Source organism: Suricata suricatta, chromosome 17, assembly GCF_006229205.1.
Source record: "Suricata suricatta isolate VVHF042 chromosome 17, meerkat_22Aug2017_6uvM2_HiC, whole genome shotgun sequence".
NCBI classification, from domain to species: domain Eukaryota; kingdom Metazoa; phylum Chordata; class Mammalia; order Carnivora; family Herpestidae; genus Suricata; species Suricata suricatta.
In genome coordinates, this window is record NC_043716.1 from 58,342,937 (window position 1) to 58,365,112 (window position 22,176).

Here is a 22,176-nt window from a genome sequence, read left to right on the forward strand (position 1 = left end):
GGGCATGGGCGCCGGCGCCGGCGCCGGCACGATGAGCACCTTGGGCAGCCCGGTCCGCGCCTACGACTTCCTGCTCAAGTTCTTGCTGGTGGGCGACAGCGACGTGGGCAAAGGCGAGATCCTGGCGAGCCTGCAGGATGGCGCGGCCGAGTCCCCGTACGGCCACCCGGCGGGTGAGCGCGGAGCTAGAACGGGGGGAGCAGAGCGGCGGAGCGAACGAGGGACCAGTAGAGACAATGGGGGGCCGGGGGAGACCGCAGCGAGCCTAGAGGAGCGGGGCCACGGGAGTGCGCAGGGCCCGGGGAAACGAGCGGCAGGCCAGGGGAGCAAGGGGGACCGAGTGGAGCGGGTCTGGGGAGCGCGCGGCGGGCGGGGGAAGCCGGTCCCAGGCACCAGAGTAGCGCACCGTGGAACTGGGGGCGCAGAGCCAGGGACCGCGAGCGCGGCTGACGGGGCGCAGACCGGAGAGGGGGGAGCTCGAAGGGCCGGAGATTGGGGATCGCGGGGCTGAACTCCAGCCTCTCTGCCTGAGTCGGGCGCGCGCTACTCGGGCCGCCCTGGCTACACCCCCGTTTCCGCACGTGGGGACACAGCGCGTCCTCCATAGCCTCATCAAGGTCTGCTTCCCTGCGGGAGCTAGTGGCTGGGCTGCCCGCTGGGGTCCCTTCGACCCGGGATGTCTGCGAGGCGGAAGGGAGCGGACCACGCAAGTGGGGTTTGGGGAGGAGATCGGCTGGGCTGCTGTGAGTGGGCCGATCCGCGAGGCCGCAAGTGCGTGCGCGTTTGGAAAGGATGCGTGGGGGTTATGGAACAGGCGGGAGGGGTTGGGGAGTGGGATCAGAGCGCAGCGGGCGGAGGCTCCCTGGTGGTGGCTCTGAGCGTGGGTGGGGTGGAAGCGGAGCGGAAGCGGGAGAACTAGTCCGAAGGCTACTCCAGGGTTCCTGGCGAGTCTGAGGGGCTCCTGGCCCTGGCGAACAGGTCCAGGAGTGCAAGAAACCCAATGACCCTCTGGTCGAGGAAGGGAAGCACCGAAGCAAAGGATGCAAAATGACGGAGAGTGGGTTCCAGGCCGAGGGGAGGTTAGGACTCAGAGCTAAGGATAGTGGGCAGGAGGATTCCCAAAGTTTGAGGTTTGAGGGCCCGCAGCCCCCAAGGTGGGAGACATTAGGCAGGAAAGCGAGGCAGGGGAGAGGAGAGCAAAGTGAAGTGGGCAGAAACCTGGGCAGGGAGGTGGGAGAGCCAAGGCCTTCACCCAGGCAGGCTGCTCTGATGGCACAGGTTGGGGGGCTGTGACAGCACGTGCCTGCCGTCACCTTCCCGCTGTCATTTCAGGGGCAGAAGGCACACTTGAAACTCGCACCTGGCTGCTGGGGGTCTTGCCCATCTCTGTGTCTTGGGCTTGCAGTCTGGCTCTCCGGGAATAGAGGAGGCCAGCCCAGGGAGTGGTCTTGATGTTCACGCCAGCCTAGGTTCGCTTCCCGCCCTGACCATGCAGGACAGAATTGAGAAGACAGCTCACAGGAGGAAGTCCTGGGTCCAGAGGGCCTTACAGGAGATAAACTTGACTTGAGGCAAAACGGGCAGGGGATGCAGGGCAAAGGTAGGCACAAGGTAGGCTTCGGGTGGCCTGGGGCAGGCCTGTAAGGTTGCAGGGGTGGGGGTGGGGAGAAAGTGGGGGAGAGTTGAGGGTGGTTTTGGAGAACCATGGACTCTTAAGCCGCCAGTGTGAGAGTCACCTCAGGGCCTTGTGAAAATGCACTTTCAGCCTCTGATTCCAGAGCTGTGTTATCCATGGTGATGCCATCAGCCATGTGTCATTTTAAATTTAGAGTAGTTAAAATGAATTACAATTAAAGGTTCATATTAGCCACGTTTCACGTGCTCAGCAGGACACTTGGCGAGTGACAGATGTGGCAGAGCCCTGCGGGGCAGCACAGCTCTGGGGCCTAAGCTTGTGGAGGGTAGAGGGTTTTGTCCTTTTCCTACACTGTGGGTCCCCAGGGCCTGGGGCGCAGTGGATGGAGGGGCACAGTAGCAGTGCGCGGCTCCTTTAAGTCTGCGTGCCTGGCGGGGACCAGCTGCGGTTCTGAGCTCTGCAGTGGGTGAGTGATGTGGGGCAAAAAGCAAGAATGTGGATAGAACTCGCTTCTGGTGGATTTGAACAGCGGCTCGGGCTGCTCTGCAGCATTACTTTCTGTCACATGCCCCACTGAGGACTCGTAAAAGCTACTAGTTAACGCTTACTTCGAAAGGTTTTTCCTCAACACAAAGGAGAGGGTTAAGGTTAAAAAGGCACTTTCCCCCAAATTGCAAGGAATTGGTATCATCGCGTTAATTATTATTAGAGACGTGAGTCGTTCTGCATTGGGTCTTGGGGCATTGGAAGGAGAGGGCGTTTTCAGCAGCGTGTTTCCACCCCCGCCCCACCCCCGACCTGCGTGTGCGGCCTGCGCTGCTCTTACTTTGGCCGGTTTTCTGAACTGGGGCTGCAGCGTCCAGAGCTGCCTGGTGCTAGTTAGAAGCGCAAGGTCTTGGTGCTGACCGTGAGTCTTCACCGCCACTGTGTCTGTGAGTTCTTTTCCTGTCCCTCTAATTTCATGTTCCAGGAAGGGCTCCTATTTCTCGAGAGCTTTCCTGTTAGAGCACGTCTGTTGTCTTTGTCTGTCAACAGTATCTCTCTCAGATGAGACTAGATCTCAGGTTGCATTCTCTTTCCTGCCACAGTTTGTAGCCATTGTTCCATTGCCCTGTGGTTGGGTGTGCTGTGCTGGAGGCTGAGGTCAGCTGGGTCCCCTGCCCCGTCCCCCCCTCATGGGGGAGGGCTTTTCTTCATAGTTCGAGTGTCTCAACATTGAATGCTGGTGTTGAACTCCTGATACACTGTGTACTCTTTGAATTTGCACTTTTTTTTAAAATTTCAGAGTGATTTACCTGATGTCCCTAAAACATCTCCTATTACATTGATTGGTATTTCTGCTTCAGGGACACCAATTGTGTTGGTTTCCTATTGGCTGCTGAGCAAATCGCTGCAAACTTAGTGCATAAAACACCGATTTCTTATCTGACAATCCTGGGGGGCTCAGTGTCCCTGTGCTAACGTCCAGGTATCAGAAGGGGCTACGTCCTTTCTGGAGGTGCCAGTGCTGAGTCTGTTGGCTTGCCTTTTCCAGCTTCTAGAACCCTCTGCACTCTCTGGCTCCAAGTCCCTTCCTCACCTTCAGTGTGGCTGCCTCTCTCTCTCTCTCTCTCTCTCTCTGTCTCTCTCTCTCTCTCTCACCGCACCACGCCAGCCTAACTCTGCCTTCCTCTTCTGCTTTTAAGACCCCCGATGATGGTGCTGGGCTCATTTGATAATCCAGGATACTCTCTGTATTTTAAGGTTACCTGATTAGCAAACCTAATTCCTTCCAGAGCCTTCATGTCCCTTTCCATGTAACCTAACAGAGTCACATATTCTGAGCATCAGAGCATGGGTACCCTTGTGGGGGGCATTCTTCTGCCTGCTGGACCCGTTATCCTAATGTTGGGTCATGTTTACTTGCCTTCCCCATCCGTTTACTTCAAATTGCTTTGCTCTTTCTGTCTGTTCTTCTGAATTTCTGTGAGCATCTCAAGCCTTTCCTATTTGTTGGTAATTTTTACTTTAGTAAACCGTTTCTAGCTGTTTCTTTTTTTATTATTATTTCAGTGATAATGCTTTGATCTGCAATTTTTTCCTTACTTTCACAATTTTAATTTAAACTTAAAAATTTTTCTTTAAATAGGAGCGCGCCTGGGTGGCTCTGTGGGCTGGGCATCCCACTATGATCTCAGCTCAGGTTATGATCTCATGGTTCATGAGATCAGGCCTGCGTTGGGCTCTGCACTGATGGTGTGGAGCCTGCTTGGGATTCTCTCTCTCTCTGCCCCTCCCCTGCTTGCATTTTCTCTCTCTCCCAAGACATAAACTTTAAATCAATAAATAAACATTTAAAATGTTTTCTTTAAATTTATTTCATTAAAAAAATCTCTTATTTTACCAACTTAATGCTTTTGTTAAATTGTCCTTTTGCATGAAGTAACTAGGATGAATCTCCTGTTCCTTGGGACATGTTTCCTTTTAGGTTGGGTTCTTTGTGTCTTTCTCTTTCCTTTTATAACTTCTTGTCTAGGTGTGATATACACATGGGCGCGCTGAGGGCCCGCCTCTCCCTTTTGGGCCTGCTGGCCTTGGAGCCTCCTTTGGGTCTGGAGGGTCAGTACCTCGTTCAGCCTCCTCTCCCAGGCAGAAGTGGCCAGAAAAAGGCCTGGACAGCCCGGCTCCAGGTGGGGGGCATGAAGTCAGGGCCACAGCTGGGCCCTTCCTCCGTTCCCTGGTGACAGTGTCTCCCCCTGGCTCCAGCACCAGCTTGTTACCTTTCCTTGGATTGCTGAGTTTCTACATTGGGAGGGGGAAGTAGATTAAACTGACACGAAACTCTCCAGTCTCTTGCTTCCCATCTTCCTTCCCAGAGAGACTCACTATTTTCTGGCTACTTTCTCCTGGCTGTTTCTCCAGCTTCCTTTCGCCTGCAGGAAAATCCCATCTTTCTTTGTGTTTCATTTTTGCTAACAGCTAATAGTAGTCACCGCCTTGCTAAGAGGGCGGAAGAATCATCTCATGTGATAAATTATACTCTTAGGCCTAGAGAAGGTAACTCTCAAGAGCCCACGGCATGAGTGAGGGCAGTGTAGATGGGGTGCTGGCTCTGGGCCCCTCTGTGGCCCCTCTGGTTCAGAAAAGACTCAGAGAAGTGGCTTTTCTTCCCTGTAAAGACCATCAAAACGTTTTTGCTTAGTGATCCTGTCGTGGGCTTCTTCTTTCTATTTGCCTTTGACAAACATTCCGCCAGGAGGTGCGCCTTCTGCCGCGCTGCAGGCCGCGGTGGGTTTGCTGATTTTATAGCTACTCTGTGGTTTCCCTTGGCAACCGCTTCAGGATGCGAAACACAGTTTGTAAAGCCATCACTCTCCAGTTTGAACTGAGAGTTGAATTGTGCTTTATCCCTAGTTCTTTACGGTGTGGTTCCTGGAGGAGGAGGTCCTCGCCTACCTTGGCGCCTCCCGAGGTGCCACCCTGGGCACACCGGACATTTCTTCGATGCGTCTGCTTTTCAAATTATGTCATAAGGGCTTCCGTGTATTGGAAAATAATAAAACTGCATTTGTATCAGATTTTCCCTTAAAAGCCAACCCTTCAGCCCCACCTCCCCATGTCCCATGGTGCCTCCTCCCTGCAGTGGGACTGCCCTTTTAGTCTGGCCTTTAACCCCGACCCAGGTAACCCTGACTCCGGGTAGTGAACAAGGAGGGGCCCAGATCCCACTGGCTGGCCCAGGTTCCTCCTGTGCAGAGGGTCAGCTGCTAGACGGAGACCCCCGCCCCCCGTGTCCTCCATCACCAGCACTGGGTGCTGCAGGATGACAGCCACACGGCTCTGCCTTGGTCCTGCTGGCCGCACCTGCGCACTCCTGGCTTGGGGCTTCAGGGGCCAAGCAAGCAGCAGGTGTGTTGGAAGCAGTGGAACCCATTGCTCAGATTTCCAGCCTATGGGCTCACTTCCCATTAAGAGGTTTTTTTTCAAACATTTACTTGGACCTTTCTTCCCAGGGTTCTTCAGCTTAATTGGATGCAAAGATGGGATTATGTATAAGCAGAAGCTGAAAAGAGCCGCAATGTCCAAGGGGTTGGGCTTAAAACATCACCGATGTAGACTTCATCAGACCCACAGACAAGACAGAGGCTCCTGATCACATTATCGGGTCTACCTTCTTCTCAAGTGCCTCTTCAGCAGACTCTCGATTTCCCCTCAGGTCACCATCTCACAGTTGGTGGTATCGACCCCATATAGGGATCTGTGCTCACAGAGGAGCCTGCTTGGGATTCTCTGCCCCTCCCCGACTCCCCCCATACACAATCTCTCGCCCTCTCCATCTTGCTCTCAAAATAAATAAATAGGGACGCTTGGGTGGCTCAGTCGGTTGAGCATCTGGCTTCGGCTCAGGTCATGATCTAACGGTTCGTGGGTCCGAGCCCAGTGTCAGGCTCTGAGCCCTGCGTCAGGCTCTATGCTGACAGCTTGGAGCCTGGAGCCTCTCTTCAGATTCTGTGTCTCCCTCTCTGATCCTCCCCTGCTCACGCTGTCTCTCTCTCTCTCTCTCTCTCAAAAATAAACCAGTAAAAAAATTTTTTTTAAATAAATAAATAGACTTAAAAAGAGAAATGCCTCTCTTCAGCTTTCCTCCTTGGGGGCCTCCACCAGTTTCCCCACTAGACCTGGACCGCTCTCTGCCTCGGCTCCAGGTTGTGGGGGCAGCGCCTCCTGAGGCTGGTCCCAGGCCTGCACCCTGGCCCAGGATGCCGCCAGCATGGGGGTCAGCTCCCAGAGGTGCCAGAATTTGGGGTTCTGGGAGTGGGTCACTGCTTCTTCGTTTGTAAACAAAGCACCTCAGCTCCAGCCTCAGGACCTGGGGATTTTACCCTCTGTGGATGCTGCCCTCAGAACCACCTTGCTCTTCTGCCTGCAGCTCCCCGCCTGCCGGTGCCCACGCGTGCCTGTGGTTTAGCACATTTCTTCCGGTTCACGACACTTTCTTCCATCTTGTCTCCGGTCAACCGACTGAGGTTAGGTGCACACCTAGTTATAGATTTATTTTATTTTATTTTAAATGTGTATTTATTTATTTTGAGAGAGTGTGTGTGCCCACAGGGTGGGTCAGAGAGATGAGCGAGAGAATCCCAAGTAGACTCCATGCTGACAGCACTGAGCCCAGTGTGAGGCTCAGTCTCACAAACCAAGAGATCATGACCTGAGCCAAAATCAAGAGTTGGATGCTCAACTGACTGAGCCACCCGGTAGCCCTGTGGCCAATAATCAATTGCCCACCCCAAGCGGGACTCAGCTGTGTTTGCTTATGGATTTGACCCATATTGTCACTTCTGACACAAATGGCATTTTGTTCGGTTGAAAAAGAAATTTACGGGAGCCGCATAGTAAATACACGTATTAAATTCTAGCAGATCCTAACACAGAAAGCAGAAAAGTATCTTAATGGGAAAATAAATGGATAAATGTGTAGAACATTAACTTCTCTTGTAGACTAAGGAAATCCATTTGGAAATAAAATCGATTTCTTCCAGCTTAGAGTGATGTGCGCATTCCAGAAGGCAGACCACTGCCTGTGGGTTTAAGTAGTGACATGGCTATTTGATGTCGAGAGAAGGAAGGCCAGAGGCATGAGACCAGGGGTCCATCCTGCAAGGCTAGGAACCCTGAGCACCCTCTCCGTGAGACTTGGGCGGGGCGGGCAGTGGGGCACAGTGTGGGGGCACAGCAGGATGGCATGCCCATTTCCCGGAGCTGCTGTATCAACCCACCACAGACTGGGGGGCTTAGAGCATTTATCTTCTCATGACTCTGAAATTGAGGAGGTGTGGGCTCCCCCCCCACTCCCCTGGAAGGCTGCAGGAGAAAACCCTTCCTGGAACCTTTGTGTGCAGTTTGATTGTGGGAGGGAATGGACCTTGCAGCTGACCTCTGTCTCCGAAGGGGCCAAGTGCCCTCTGGCTCTGCTCCCCCCTGACAGGTGACCGCGGAGGGTGGGGGCCTGCCAGGAACGGGCCCCTGGTCCTACTGCAGGTGACACAGGGACTCTGTCTTGGGGTCATCACACTTGACCCAAAGGATGTCCCACTGGGTGAGGAAGCCTGGGAGAGACCCCGGGGCCGCCACAGACTCCGAGACAACCCGCCTGGCCCTGGTGCTCAGGGCCCAGCTAGGCATGGTCTTGGCCGCGGCTGCGCCAGAGCAGCATCAGGGCTGGTCCCACTGAACAGGGCCCGCACTCTTCTCGCAGACAGGAGACTGTGGTCGCAAAGGTGTCCGGCTTGGCACCTGCCATGCCCATGGGCCGTGAGGACTAGGAGGCAGCTCTGTCCCCTGCAGAGCCACCTGGCCACCCTCCTTCCCTCAGCCCCCTTCCCAGAGATGAGCCCCCCCACCGCCGTCTGCCCGGGTACCTGCCGCCCCTGTGGGCTTGTCCGGGAAGCCAGTGTGCTCGCTTCCCCATTGTGCTGGGTTGATAGCCGCCCAGCCCACCCCCAGCTGGCCCCCCACTTACTCTCCCTCTGTCCATGGTGCCGTGCAGGTGACCCACAGTGCTGCCAGCAGGGGCCAGCCTCTTGCCTCTCTGACGTTTAGAGCCTGAGAGCATGGTTAGTTATAAGGCCCCTGGCATCCTTCCGGTGAGTGGAGATGACTCCCTGTTCAGGACGGTTCATCCCAAACTGTCTTCTGGAGTACAACAGGCGCCCGGGTTTACTCTCCAGCTTTGAAGTGGTCACGTGGCCGGGGATGAACATGACCGGTGATGAGGGCATATCCTTCCCCGAAGACGTCACACCATCTCAGTTCCTGCAGCTCCAGAAGCAGGAGGCAGACCAGAAGCTTGGGGCTCCTTCTGAAGACACATGCAGCCTCAGTGGGTGGGTTCGGCTGACATGGAACATGCTAGAATACAACACCGCTGGCTGGATGGACTGACCATGTACGTGAGCAGAGTGTCTCAGCTGGGAGGCATCGGGGGGCCTGAAGTCCACAGAACCCCAGGGGCCAGGTAGGCAGCCCCTGGCTAAAGTGGGCTTTGCAGAAAGGGCGCTGAATCATCCAGAACCGCGTACTTTAATGGCACCGGTGGGTCAGTCTGTTGGGCGTCCGACTTCGGCTCAGGTCATGATCTCACGGTTCATGGGTTCAAGCCCCGTGTTGGACTCTGTGCTGACGGCTCAGAGCCTGGAGCCTGCTTTGGATTCTGTGTCTCCTTCTCTCTCTGCCCCTCCCCCAGTGATGCCCCCCCCCCCGTGTCCCCCACCACCGCTATCGCTCTTTCTCAAAATAAATAAACAAACATATATACATATATATGTATATATATATGTATATATGTAAGAAATACGCAGGGCTTGAGCCCATGAACCATGAGCTCATGACTTGAGCCGAAACCAAGAGTCAGATGTCTAACCGACGGAGCCACCCAGGCGCCCCAGGAACATACTTTTCAAAAAGGAGATCTGCAGAGAGATCACTCATGTTAATTTGAGTCACTGACCTCTGTGCAAACATGATGCGCACACATCAAATCCCTGTCTCAAATGTGACTTGGTTTTAGAACCATTTAGAAACCCAAGGAGGCCCACTGAGGGGCCAGTGCTGGCCTTGGCTGTGGGTCAAACTTGTCGCCACCCAGAGCCCTTCGCACTGCTTGGTTCCGTGGGGCAACTTCCAGAGGAGGGCCCTTCTGATCCACAGAGGCGTGCGTGCTCCTCCAGGAAGGATGCACGTGCATATGTTTTCTTTGAGGTGAAATTCACGTAATACAAAACAAACTATTTTATGTTATGTTATGTTATTTTTAAAGGTTTATTTTTGAGAGAGAGAGAGCACATGCAAACAGGGGAGGGGCAGAGAGCGGGCGACTGAAGGTTGGAAGCAGGCTCTGCACTGACAGCAGACCTGATGTGGGGCTTAACTCGCAAACCATGAGATCATGACCTGAGCCGAAACCAAGAGTTGGACACTTAACCAACTGGCCCACCCAGGTGCCCCCGAAACAAACCATTTAAAAGTGAGCAATTAAGTAGCATTTACTACATCCACAGTTTTGTGCGACCAGGACTTTCCAGCTTCAGAACATTTTCCTCCCCCCCCCCCCCAAGGAAGCCCCTCCCCCCAGCCCCTGGCGGTCACAGGTCTGCTTTCTGATCTTTTCCCTCAATGTTAGACACATTTCTCAAAAGTCGTCTACTCAGAGATGAATATGTTTGTAAGTGATATTTAACCAATATTTACACCAGAAGAGAATTCTATGTGACGGCACACATTTATGCCTGCTCCCTCACTAGAATAGAAAGAAGCAGGTGGTGCATGGACTGAAATAGACCGTTAAATTATTTATTCATCATGTGGAGCTAAAAGTGGAGTGAATGGCTTGGCATTTGATGCTTCCTTTTTTTTTTAAGAAGGCTAAAATTATATCTCTTCTCTCTGTTATTCTGACTCATTCAGCGAGCATTCCAACAGGCTTTGTTCTAGAAGTTTTTGTGTGTTTTTCTTTCATTTTGATGGACAGAGTTTTCGAAGAATCAGCGAAGTGCAGCGAACACGAATAATCCCCGTCCGTCCTCACTCGTGTCAAAGCGGTGGCTTCTCCTGGACCAGCGTGTGAGGCAGCACACCACAGTCAGGGAAGAGGAAATAGAATAAATAAGAAAAGAGCAGACACGTAAACAGGAGATGAAAGAGAACATGGCAGGAATGAGAGAGGAGGGCTATGAGGAGAAGAGGCCAGGCTTGGGGCGGGGATTCTTCCGCAGCAGGTGCAGCTGTGCTGACGGTTGTCTTCCAGGGCCCGGTGCCGCGGGGAAAAGGCTTCGCTGGGGCAAGAGAGCCGCAGGCGGTCGGAGCGCAGACTGTAAGAAGCTGGGGCAAGTGGGAGGGGAAACGGAGGCATGGGGGAGCATGAGCAAATCGCTGTTTGTCAGGACCAGGATTTGATCCCAGGCCGCACAGACCTCCTCCCTGGGGGGCCCCCGGTGGATTTGGCCCATCTCCACTCCCACCTTCCCCACCTGGAGAAACCGAGGCACATATCACATAGGGAAGCAGCACTTTTTCAAGCTTTATCTCTGGCCCATGCCAGCTGGCTCCGCCCTGTCCTGAAGCCACTCACAGGGGCAGAGGGAGTGGGCGCACAGCAGAGCAGAGGTGCCCGCCAAGGGGGAGGTCCAGGCGCTGGTGGAGACCGCCGGGCTGTCCCGGGGTCCCGGGGCTCAGGAGTCGGCTAATTCAGCAGGGCTGTTCTAATGCGAACCACCACCTGCACAGTCATTTCGGGCCTGAGGGCTGATGATTAAATCACCACTGTGGAGCCAGAGTCCCTTGTAAGTGCTATTTACTGTTAGTGAAATTCTGAGACACAGGTCTTTGTACTTCGTTTTGGGGAAGATGTAAAACTGTATCTTTTGCAGCTTTTTCCAGGATTTGTAGGTCAGACATTCTCTGTTCCTTTCTTTTTTTTTTTAATTTTTTAAAAAATGTTTTATTTACTTTTGATACAGAGAGAGACAGCATGTGAGGGGGAGGGGCAGAGAGAAGGAGATACAGAACCCGAAGCAGGCTCCAGGCTCTGAGCTGTTAGCACAGAGCCTGACTCGGGGCTCGAACCCATGAACGTGAGATCTGACCTGAGCCGAAGTCGGAGGCTTAGCTGATTGAGCCACCCAGGCGCCCCTCTCTGTTCCTTTTTCCAGACTCTGTGCTTTGTGGGTTTCCCAACAGACTAGACATTTTTTTAAAATGTTGTGGGTTTTTTTTTAAACATTTATTTATTTTTGAGAGACAGAGAGAGACAGAGCATGAGCAGGGGAGGGGCAGAGAGAGAGGGACACAAAGAATCGGAAGCAGGCTCCAGGCTCTGAGCTGCCAGCACAGAGCCCAATGCGGGGCTTGAACCCACAAACTGTGAGATGATGACCTGGGCCGAAGTCGGACGCTCAACCAACTGAGTCACCCAAGCCCCCCTAAAAAAATGTTTATTTAGTTACTTTGAGAAAGTGAGAGTGTGAACAGAGAGAGGAGGAGAGAGAAAGAACCCCAAACAGGCTCCGTGCTGTCAGCACAGAGCCTGATGTGGGACTTGAACCCACAAACTGTGGGATCATGACCTGACCTGAAACCCAGAGTCATTGTACGCTTAACTGCCTGAGGCACCTAGGTGTCCCCGGACTGGACATGGATGGAAATAAAAAAGTCAGCTCCAAGCAGCTCAAACAGAAAGGAGTTTACAGGGTCATGTGACTGACGAGTTAAGGGACAGGCCTCCTCTCAGGCTTGGCTGGGTCCCGTCCTGAGCCTGTCAGGATTCTCTACTGCCTTCTCCCCGTCTGTGCTTCCGTCTGTGCTGGCTTACTTCCCAGCTGGTCTCCCACTCCGTGTGGAGGCTGGCCCCAGGCAGCCCCCAATCGTGTGAATGTGATTGCCGCAAGGTGTGATGGAAGCGGAAGAAGTGGTGGAGAGCCCCTCCATTGTGCACGCAGCTGGTCACCCTCCAGTGCTTTGGGATCAGTGATTTTTATATTTTGTCCATCACTGAGAGTTGTTGTCTGCAGGAGCACTGACCCAGGAGGAGCCATGCCGCCATGGTCAGAAGCAGAAACTCAAAAGGAGCAATCCAAAAACAGCAAAGATCATGGAAATTTAACATGTGATGCCAGGGACGCCTGGGTGGCTCAGTCAGTTAATCATCCGACTTCGGCTCAGGTCATGATCTTGTGGTTCGTGTGAGTTCAAGCCCTGCATCGGGCTCTGTGCTGCCAGCTCAGAGCCTGGAGCCTGCTTCAGACTCTGTGTCTCTCAAAAATAAATAAATGTTAAAAAATAATTTTTAATGTGATGGCAGAAATAAAAATTTCAAAGAAAGAATAACAGATACTATTGAGACCATTTTCCAAAATGTTGAGAAAGAGAGATGCAAAATAAGACACAATAAGAAACTCAGGGAGTAGGCTCAGGAGGCCCAGTGTCTTAGTAACAATACCCAGCAGGAGGAAACAACTGAATAATTTCAGAACCCTTCCCAGAATCTAAAGATTGCATCTCCAGATTGAAAGAGCATTTGAGTGAGTGGTCAGCATAACAAGGAAACTGCAGAGTGCCGGGGCCAGGCCTTAGCAGCAGAAAGACCAAAGTCCATTTCAAAGAGTCAACAATCAGTTTGACATCTGACTTCTCAAAAGGAACTCTGGAAGGTAGACCTGGGCACTTGTGAATGAAAATAACTTCCTACCTCATTTGTGTGCCTGCCCAGTCTCAAGGAAGAGTGAGTGCCGACTGCAGACAGTACGGACACGCAAAGTCTCAAAAACTATCTTCCACAACCCTTCTCAGGACGAGAAAAGGAGGAAGTAAACCAACCGAGGGGGAGATGTGGGATTTCGCAGTAGGAGAAAGGAGGGCCCAGGAAGACAGCCATGCTCCCAGTTCGCATGGGAGCCAGATGGAGCTCTGGGAAGATGCCCCCAAGAACGTGAAACACCTGAAAGTTTAGAAGCACTAAGAGGAGGTCTAGATAACTGGGAATTTTAGGGACATGTTCGTGGTAGACACAGGGAAAACTAAGCAATTTTTAACTCCAACAAAAACAAAACGTTGTACGTGAAGAACAGACACAGTATACCACGATCCAGCTACAGACAGTGCTTACTTGGTCACATTGGTGTAAAATTGGATACTGATCCAGCTGAAATGGCAAATAACTACCCTGGCGGGGGGGGCGGTGAGAGAGATATGTGGAGTATGTCAATGCAAGAGAACCACATTTTCACCTTCCACAGTGGGAAGTTTATTAATGCCTAAACCTGAAAAGTCAGGGTGTAAGAATACAAATATGTTTACAAATTTGGAAATACACAGCAAAAGAAATAAAAAGGTAGGTGATAGAACACTATGGTGAGGTGTGAATCAGGGCCTGTCATTTTCCACACTAAGTCTTTGGCACTTGAAACGGCATACATCTATGATGAAAACAAAAACCAAACACAGTTTTAAAAAACTCACCTGGTGTTTAAAGAGACCATCAGGAATGAATTCTTTTAAATTTATGAAAACTTTTTTTTTATTGTGGACCTGAAAAATAAGTACATGAGGACAGTTTGTAAATCAAAGGTGCGAACCCAACTCATGCAGCGGGTTAATCTCCTAAAGGTTAACAGGGAAATACGTTCCAGGCCGTGAACGGTGAGAGCTCTTTCTCACTGTCTGGAAACGGACCTGCAAAGCTCAAAAGTAGATTCCCAAGTGTACTTGTTTGTTGCTTCATGTAAATGGTACAAAACCTTTAGCATTCCAAGGGAAACATTAAATATTTCCAAAAGCAACTTTGAAGTTGCTCTTTCTCTCTATATATTTGTGTTTATATATGTTTAATTATATATGTGTACATTCTTATTTATTGTGGGATCATACATTCTATTGTATATGTATATATTCTATTTGATATAGGTATGTACGTATATTCTATTATTTAGGTATATATGTATGTATTCTCTTTATTTATTGTGCGCGTGTATGTCTCACACTACACATGCCTAGTGCTGACGGCTGCAAAAGAGAGGAGGTAGGCATTTGAAGTTGCCTTCCAGAGCGTTTAGTGGGGTTTTACAGGGCTGTGGAGAGGCCCTTGGTGGGTCACTCCAGAGAGTAATTTCACAGAGCCTGAGGCTACTGACCTACGCAGTTTCTGGAATATCTCTACTCTGCCCTAAAACCTTGGGCATGTGTCCACAGAATGGGAAGCAAATCTCTTGTCGCCTCTGCCATGCGTGCTGAGTTGCCCTCAGCCTGCCCTAAAGACAGGAGGGTTTAGGACTCTGATGTTCTTTTTCTCGGGGCTTGTCTGTGGGGGGAGGGGAGCCAAGTCGAAGCATTGCAGATCTGTCCGGGGAGCACAGCGAAGCTACTCGGAAAGACCTTCCCAGCACCGCGTTTGGGGAGCTTGCTCTCTGAGCTTTGGGTGCTGGGCTTTTTCTTTCAGGGGAGAGCTGTTAAGATTTCACACCTGTTCCAGGACGTTCTCAGGTTGAGGCCTGATGAGGTTTTGAGGTGATGGTGGGGTTCAGTGCTGCTGGCCAAGAAACGTTTTGAAGACGTTTTTGGTGCAAAAAGGTGATTTTCTTAAAGCACAGGGCCAGGGCTCGTGGGTAGAAAGAGCCGCACGGGGTTGTAAAGAGCGATTCCTATTCCGCGGGGCTGGAGAAGGTACAGTCAGGAAGTTTTTTGAAGGGATTTTCAAATGCTAAAGACTCACAGATTACTGGAGACTAGCTCAGGTGGTTTTTCCCTCTAGCCAAACATTCACATTAAGACCGTGCTGCGCTTTAGGCTATTGATGGGATACCTTTTTTTATAAACTGATTGAGAGTCTCATCTGTTTAACCATTTGCGTTCTGTTGTCATCCTGTGTTTGGGTGGCCAGGAGTGTCCCCAGAGTAAGTACACATCCCACCCTGGGGGCGGGCCGCTTGTACTTTGCCCTCCGGCTGCCTTGTACCCCCTCATCCAGGCCGACTAGGGCTCCTCTTTCTCCTGCCTGTCCCCCTGTAGAGCGCCTTCCCCTGTAGATTTATGACTCTTAATCCAGTTTTCCTTATCAAGACATCCGAAGTCTGGCCACATCCTAGAACGTTTTCAAAGCTGGTCTTCTCTAGGTTTGTGCACTTTGAGAAAGGTCCCCGAAGAAGTAGAAAAACCAAGTAAATCAAGCAGCACACCGCCTGCTGGGGTGGGGTTGCTAAGCAGTTCGGACTCGTGATCACGGATCGTGCTGCCTCTGTGTTCTGGAAGGAGGACCCCTCTCCGGCTCTCATGGGTACCTACGGAAGCTTGTCTCTCCCCGCTCGGTCTAGCGGGCCTTCTCGCCCCCAGGCCTGGCGGAACTATTCTGGCGACCTGCTCTGTGAAGGAGAAAATTGGTTTCTGGGAGAATGGGGAGGAATAGTTCTCTTTTTATTATTTATTTATTTATTTATTTATTTATTTATTTATTTATTTATTTTTACTTTTTTTTTTTTTGAGAGATAGAGTGAGACAGAGCATGAGTGAGGAGGGGCAGAGAGAGGAGACACAGAATCCGAAGCAGGTTCCAGGCTCCGAGCTGTGAGCACAGAGCTCGAAGTGGGGCTCAAACCCGCGAACCGTGGGATCATGACCTGAGCCGGAGTTGGATGCTTAACCGACTGAGCCCCTCAGGGTGCCCCTATTTCTCTTTTTAAAAAATGTTTATTGCTTTCTGATTTTAGGGAAAAAAATATATGCCCATTGAAGAAACTTGAAAATAGGGAAAGGCTGGGGTAAAAAAGGTAAAAAACAACCCAGATTCCACCACCCAGAAATGTCCAGAGACCACATGGGGCTGGTCCTCACGGTTGTCCCACACCGTGTGCACACGTGTGTGTGCGCACACACACAGGTGTTTTCTCTTTACATAGTTGAGATAATGCTTCCTATCTCATTTCATTTGCTATACGTTTTTTCTTAGTGTGATAATTCGGGGAGGCGCTCTCCGTGTTTTGCCTGGGAGTGGAGCTCAGGCAGAGCCGTGGGAGGGGGGGGGATGGGGGGGAGGGAGGGTCCCAGAGACCCGGGGCAGGGGGGGGGGGGGGGGGGGGGGGGGGGGGGGGGGAGGAACAGCAGCGGGGCTGGTAGGCAGGGGCCAGATGAGTCCGGCAAGACCCAAAGTGGGGTCCGGTCCACCTGCCAGAAAAACTGTGTATCTGCCCTGGTGAGAAGTCCTTTCTCTCCCCGGGAGAGCGCTCTTCGCCGGTGCCCTTTCCTTGGGGAGTGACCGTGAGGAAGGGCTTTGAGGCCGCAGCACTCACACCGCCCCCACCTCCTTCCACAGGCATTGACTACAAGACCACCACCATCCTGCTGGACGGCCGGCGGGTGAAGCTGCAGCTCTGGTGAGTGGGCCCTCCCATGCTCTGGACGGAGGACGCACCAGTGCCGCCTGTGAGCAGACCCAGCGGCTGCCTCTCTGGGTTCCTGGGAGTCTGTCCAGGACGTGGCCTTGCTGAAACCTGCTTCTGCCTCTGCCTCCCCAGGGCCCGGAGGGGCCCTCGAGTGTGGTGGAGACAGACCTGTGGCAGGTGTGGAGAGGATGGGAGGCAAGAGGCCCCCCTCCCAGGCCTGGCCCAGGTCTCTTTCTCAGTGCCCCCCCTCCCCCCCTGCAGCCTGGGCTCTGAGGTTCGGGTCATAAACTCCTGCCTCTGCCCTTTTAGTTTCAGGTGGGGTGCGGGTAGGGGAACTGGGGTTTCCTGCTTTGACCATTCCCTGGGGTGCCCACCTCCCCATGTGACTTGCCTAACTCTTGTCCCTGGTCCCTGCATCATCCCTTCCTGGCCACCTGCTGGCCCTCTTCCCGCCCTCACCCCCGCTGCCCCCCCTCTGAGAGCTGGAAGCGTCTCCTATTGTCCTCACTCCCCCTTCCCAGGAGCAGTCAGCCCCCAAGTCCAGCCAGGAGCCTCTCTACATTGTCCCTTTAGCACCCTGTCCCTTCCCACCGCTACCCCACGAAGTCTGGGGTTGTGGGCAAGGCCGCGCCCGGCCAGCCAGCAGCCTGTGTGTCTGAGCTGAGCCCCTGTGGGTCAGTGAGGCTCATGCGCCCTGCTCTTACCTGCTGTGCTCAGAGGTCTGACGGTGCCTCTCATGCACCCTCCGCACAGGCCTGAGCAGCTGCAGGGCCCAGGGCCTATCCTGCCCCGTCCTTCTCCTCCCCAGAGACCGTCCAGGGCCCCACTCTCAGCCCTGACTTGCCCGGACGCCAAAGGCTGCTCCGTGTCTCTTCCTAAGCACCCATTCGACGTCTCTCCTGATTCCGTTTTTCATCCGAGTGGCCCAGCTTAGTAAATGCCTTCATGTCCCCGCGCCCCCAGTTGCTCTGGCCAGGCCCCTGGGCTATCTGAGGCACCCCCGCATCCAGGGAGCAGCCTCATTTCACGATAGCCACCCATCCCCCATGCGGAGCCGGCTCAGCTCCCAAGGTTGCTCTCCTCCTGCGTCTCCTCGCCCCCAGACTTGTAGCCACCCCATCTGCAGGTCTGAACTCTGTAGGGGCTGATCCAGGAGTTCTCCACCAATTTGCTCTCAGCACGTGAGGTGCTCCTCCTATGTCTTTGGCCACGGCCAGCACCTCTGACCGTTCTGAAGCCCAGGCCCTGCTCTCCTTAGTGGCGCTGCCTCATTTAGGACTCAGAAGGCAGGGGTGGTTCACCACCTGCCGGTGACAGAAACAGAGAAAAGTCATGCTGGGTCTCGCTGTTTGTTATAAGGACATCTGGCTGGGGAGGCCTGTCCTCCGCCCTCGCCCTCGTGTCGATATGGGCGTGCTGACTGCACACGCAGATGAGCGTTGTCACATATAAGATGCAGGGAATCAGCGCCTGCTGCTCCCGAGGGCCGCTGCCAGGAGAACAGGCTGCTGGAATCCATCTGAGGGAGTGTTACTGTTCTCTACCCTGATCTGCGGCGCCGGAGCTCCGTTCCAGGATTCAGCACCCTCCGCGGCAGTTCCTCGTATCGATAAACTTAGGGATGTATCTGCAGTGAGATGGACACTGACTGACCGTTGTAAAATATGTTCGCTGTGGCTCCCACCTTCAAAACCCTATTGTCAGGAAGAAGCAGTGATTTCTTCTCACTGGCCTTCAACGTCTTTTCCAGGGATACATCCGGGCAGGGAAGATTTTGTACCATATTCCGCTCCTACTCTCGGGGCGCACAGGTAACATCCCCTGAGCCAGGAAGTCAGACTGACTGACAATGACATTCGGAATGTTCTTTAATGGACCTGGACGATAAGGCAATTAAGCTCATATATGAATTGATGCAAGAATCTGAAAGTATAAAAAAAAAAAATAAAACAGTCTGAAAGTGTGCCAAGGAATGTTTGGTGGCTTGCCAACCATCAGCATCAGGGATGTATGTGTGCATGTGTCATGTGTGCACGCATGTGTGCACGCGAGCTCTGTGTGGCCGCGGGCGTGTTTCTGTGTGTGTGTGCACATACGCATGCGTGTGGGCTTTGAGTGTGCACGTCTGTACGTGTGCACCTCTATTCATGTGATTGTGTGTCCATGCATGTGTCGGAGACCGCTCTGTCCAGGTGGGTGGGCTCTGCCCCTGGGAAGGTGGTGCTCCCTGCAGCCCCACCACGCTCCGAGTACCTGGAGCAGCGTGTGGATGTGGGGACTTGAGTGCTCGTCCCCAACTCACCTTGACATTTGAGTGTATTAATGAGTTCATGAAACATCATTATAAATAAATATTAACTACTGCATTTCGTAGATAAATAAAAAGACTGTGTTTTCTGTTAAAATTAGTAAAGTGGTCATTTTGCTGGCTGTGAGCCTGTGATGAGTCACCTGCACACTGGCCAGCGTGGCCCAGATCCGCGCCCACCTCTGTCCTGTACGGTAAGCCTGGTGCCTCTCCCCGCAGGGTGTGATCCTGGTCTACGACATCGCGAACCGCTGGTCCTTTGATGGCATCGACCGGTGGATTAAGGAGATAGATGAGGTACGAAGGCTGTGCCTGAGCACCATCCGAGCAGGCCCGAGGGCCAGGGCTGGAGGCTGCGGCCGCACGGACGCTGAGTCCCCTCCGAGGACAGGGCCAGGCCCTGGCCTGGAGCCCCACCACGCCCAGGAGCCGGGCGGAGTGCTGCCTGCTGGGGCATTGACCCGGCCAACTGCCAACGTGGAGGCGGGCTGGCCAGTCCCATGCTCGTGGTGCTAGTTTTCCGCAGCTGCTGAAGCACATTGTCATAAACAACAGAAATGTGTTCTCCCACGTTGTGGAGGCCAGGACTCCAAACTCCAGTGTCACTGGGGCCGAGCTCCCCGCTGTAGCCTCCAGAGGAGGATGCTTCCTCCCTCTTCCAGCTCCGGGTGGCTGCCGACACCCCTGCCCTGTGGTCCCATGACTCTGCCACCATGTGGCTTTTTCCCTGTGTGTCCTGGGTCCTCTCGGCCCATCCCAGTGACCTCGTCTTAACTAATTACATCTGCAAACACCCTTTTCCAACAAGGACACATTCTGAGATTCTGGGTGGACATGAATTTTGGGAGGAGGTCATTCACCTTGCACACCAGTCATGCCAGCAACAAAGGTTTGCACAAGTGACCCCTGTTCCTTGCCTTTCTCTCCCCCTCAGCATGCCCCTGGTGTTCCTAAAATCCTGGTGGGGAATCGCCTGCATCTGGCCTTCAAGCGACAGGTTCCCACGGAGCAGGCCCAGGCCTACGCGGAGCGCCTGGGCGTCACCTTCTTCGAGGTCAGCCCTCTGTGTGACTTCAACATCACCGAGTCTTTCACGGAGCTGGCCAGGACTGCGCTGTTGCGGCACGGGGTGGACCGGCTCTGGAAGCCGAGCAAGGGTAGGCCCCCTACTAGGCCGTCCTCCGGCCCCAGGCCCCCGGCCCCCTGCCCCGGGCCCGCCTCCCAGGGCCCGCCTCAAGCCGCCATGTCCATTCCTGGGGAGTAAATGCAGTTATTTTGAGAGAAATCACCATGAACAGTTTTGACAGAAAGTTCACAAGAGGCATTTCTGAAGTGTGTGGGCAGAGGTGAAGGCATTTTGTGGCCACGAGCGTGTGTGACGAGCGGCCGGCACCTCTGCAGGTGGAGCAGAGCCCCCGAGGCTGCAGAGACGCAGCACCTGAGGACCGTGTTTGCCGACGCTCAGACTCCAGACTGCACGCACACTCCCCCTCTCTGCCCTGCCCCCACCCCTGGTGGTTTGGGGAAGAGCATTTCACCTTAGGAATGATCTGCTTTCGGGGCACCTGGGTGGCTCAGTCGGTTAAGCCTCTGACTTCGGCTCAGGTCAGATCTCACATTTGTGGGTTCGAGCCCCGCGTCGGGCTCTGTGCTGACAGCTAGCTCAGGGCCTGGAGCCTGCTTCCGGTTCTGTGTCTCCTTCTCTCTCTGCCCCTCCCCCCCCTCTCTGTCTCTCTCTGTATCAAAAATAAATAAAACATTTAAAAAAATAAAAAAAAAAACAAAAAAAGGAATGATCTGCTTTCAAGTCATCCTGTTTGCAAAGAGGGGAGCTTGAGACAGAAGTGCGTAGTGTTGTCAACACCACGTGGCTGAAATTGGAATACTATTCAGATTCTTCAGTGCTGATACGTCCAAAGTGCTTTTTTTTTTTTTACATTTTTTTAGTTTATTTATTTTGAGAGAGAGCGAGAGAGACAGAGAGTGTGCACAGCACAAGCGGGGAAGGGGCAGAAAGAAGGAGAGAGAGAATCCCAAGCAGGCTCGGAGCTATCAGTGCAGAGCCCAGTGCGGGGCCCGATCCCACAATCCGTGAGATCATGACCTGAGCGGAGATCAAGAGTCCGACGCTTGACCGTGCCTCCAGGTGTCCCAAGGCTCTTTTTCATCTACTTTGTTGTGACGGATCTCCGTCACAGCTTTCTGCTGAGTACCCCGTGCATGTATTACTGTTAAAGACAAAAACACAAAATCTGTAGTCCTTGAATTGGGCGGCATAGGGTCAACTGAGCAAACTACGAATCTTCTGAATTGGGGATTCTCCCCCTTGGCACTGCTGCTAGTCGGGTGGGGCTGTGTGCTCTGGGGGGTGCTCCATGCTCTGTGCCCCCTGCCCTCCACCCCCCAGCTGTGGAAACCGCAAGCGTGCCAGGGAGTCAAAGCCACCCCCGGTTAAGAACCACTGAGCAGAAAGAGCCATTTGTTGAGCAACCCTGGGCCTTCCCCTTCGGGGACTACGGTGGGGGTGGGGGCCCCCTGGGAATGCCCCTCCTCAGCAGGTCCCCAAGAGCACCGTCCCACCGGGCAGAGAGCCCCACTCACATGAGGGGCGGTGTAGACGATACTGAGGCACAGCATTGGCTCCTCAGGCGCTCTCTTGACCATGTCCTTCCTTGTACACCTGGTCACACGTCCTGCTAAGCTCAGCTGTGCCGTCAGGAAGGAGGTCATCCCTGACGCCCGTGGTCTCTCACACCAAACCGGGGTGGTATGAGTGCCATCGTCTCCCCCTAGGTCTGCCCACCTCTTGGACCTGGAGGGAAAGAGGGCCGGGGCTCCAGTCCAAGGTCACTAAAGTGTGACCACCAGTCTCTGGCCCTGCCCAGTGCTGGGTGTGGGCCGAGTGGTCCTTCAGCCCCAACATCCCCGGGGCCGGGGGGGAACGGGGGTCCATCTCTGTCATCGCTGAACCCGGTTTCCTTTCCTCTCCTCTCCCAAGTGCTGACCCTGCAGGACCTCTGCTGCCGAGCTGTGGTGTCCTGCACGCCCGTGCACCTGGTCGACAAGCTCCCGCTGCCCATGGCCTTGAGGAGCCACCTCAAGTCCTTCTCGATGGCCAGCGGCCTGAATGCCCGGATGATGCATGGCCGCTCCTACTCGCTCACCGCCAGCTCCACCCACAAGAGGAGCAGCCTGCGCAAGGCCAGGGCCGCCCGCCCCCCGCAGAGCCCGCCACGGCGCTGCCCCCGCAGCAGCTGCAAGGTCTCCTGAGGGGCGCGGCCCGTGCAGGGGGGCCTCCCGGCCGCCTGGGGCCCCGGCACCAGCAC

The 22,176-nt window shown here is 53.7% G+C and overlaps 1 protein-coding gene and 1 long non-coding RNA gene across 2 annotated transcripts in view; one reads left to right on the forward strand and one right to left on the reverse strand.

Annotated features, from left to right (window-relative positions):
- The first annotated feature begins 4 nt into the window (after window positions 1-4).
- Window positions 5-22,170, forward strand: RAB40B (RAB40B, member RAS oncogene family). Its single transcript, XM_029927460.1, has 6 exons — window positions 5-173; window positions 16,473-16,533; window positions 18,293-18,353; window positions 19,070-19,147; window positions 19,785-20,007; window positions 21,849-22,170. The coding sequence occupies exons 1-6, from the start codon at window positions 5-7 to the stop codon at window positions 22,118-22,120; spliced, it is 864 nt and encodes a 287-aa protein (XP_029783320.1). The 3' UTR covers window positions 22,121-22,170.
- LOC115281830 overlaps window positions 20,919-22,176 on the reverse strand; it is a 10,547-nt gene continuing 9,289 nt past the window's right edge. The window contains exons 2-3 of the long non-coding RNA XR_003904420.1: window positions 21,452-21,662; window positions 20,919-21,078 (exon numbers count right to left, since the gene is read on the reverse strand). This is a non-coding gene — a long non-coding RNA (uncharacterized LOC115281830). The remainder of the gene's footprint in view (window positions 21,079-21,451; window positions 21,663-22,176) is intronic.

Excerpts from the sequence above, each read along its gene's own strand:
- RAB40B (XM_029927460.1), top strand. The coding sequence starts at position 5 with ATGGGCGCCGGCGCCGGCGCCGGCACGATGAGCACCTTGGGCAGCCCG. Across the intron at positions 18,354-19,069 it reads CCTACTCTCGGGGCGCACAG|GGTGTGATCCTGGTCTACGA; the intron begins GTAACATCCCCT and ends CTCTCCCCGCAG. Across the intron at positions 19,148-19,784 it reads GGATTAAGGAGATAGATGAG|CATGCCCCTGGTGTTCCTAA; the intron begins GTACGAAGGCTG and ends TCTCCCCCTCAG.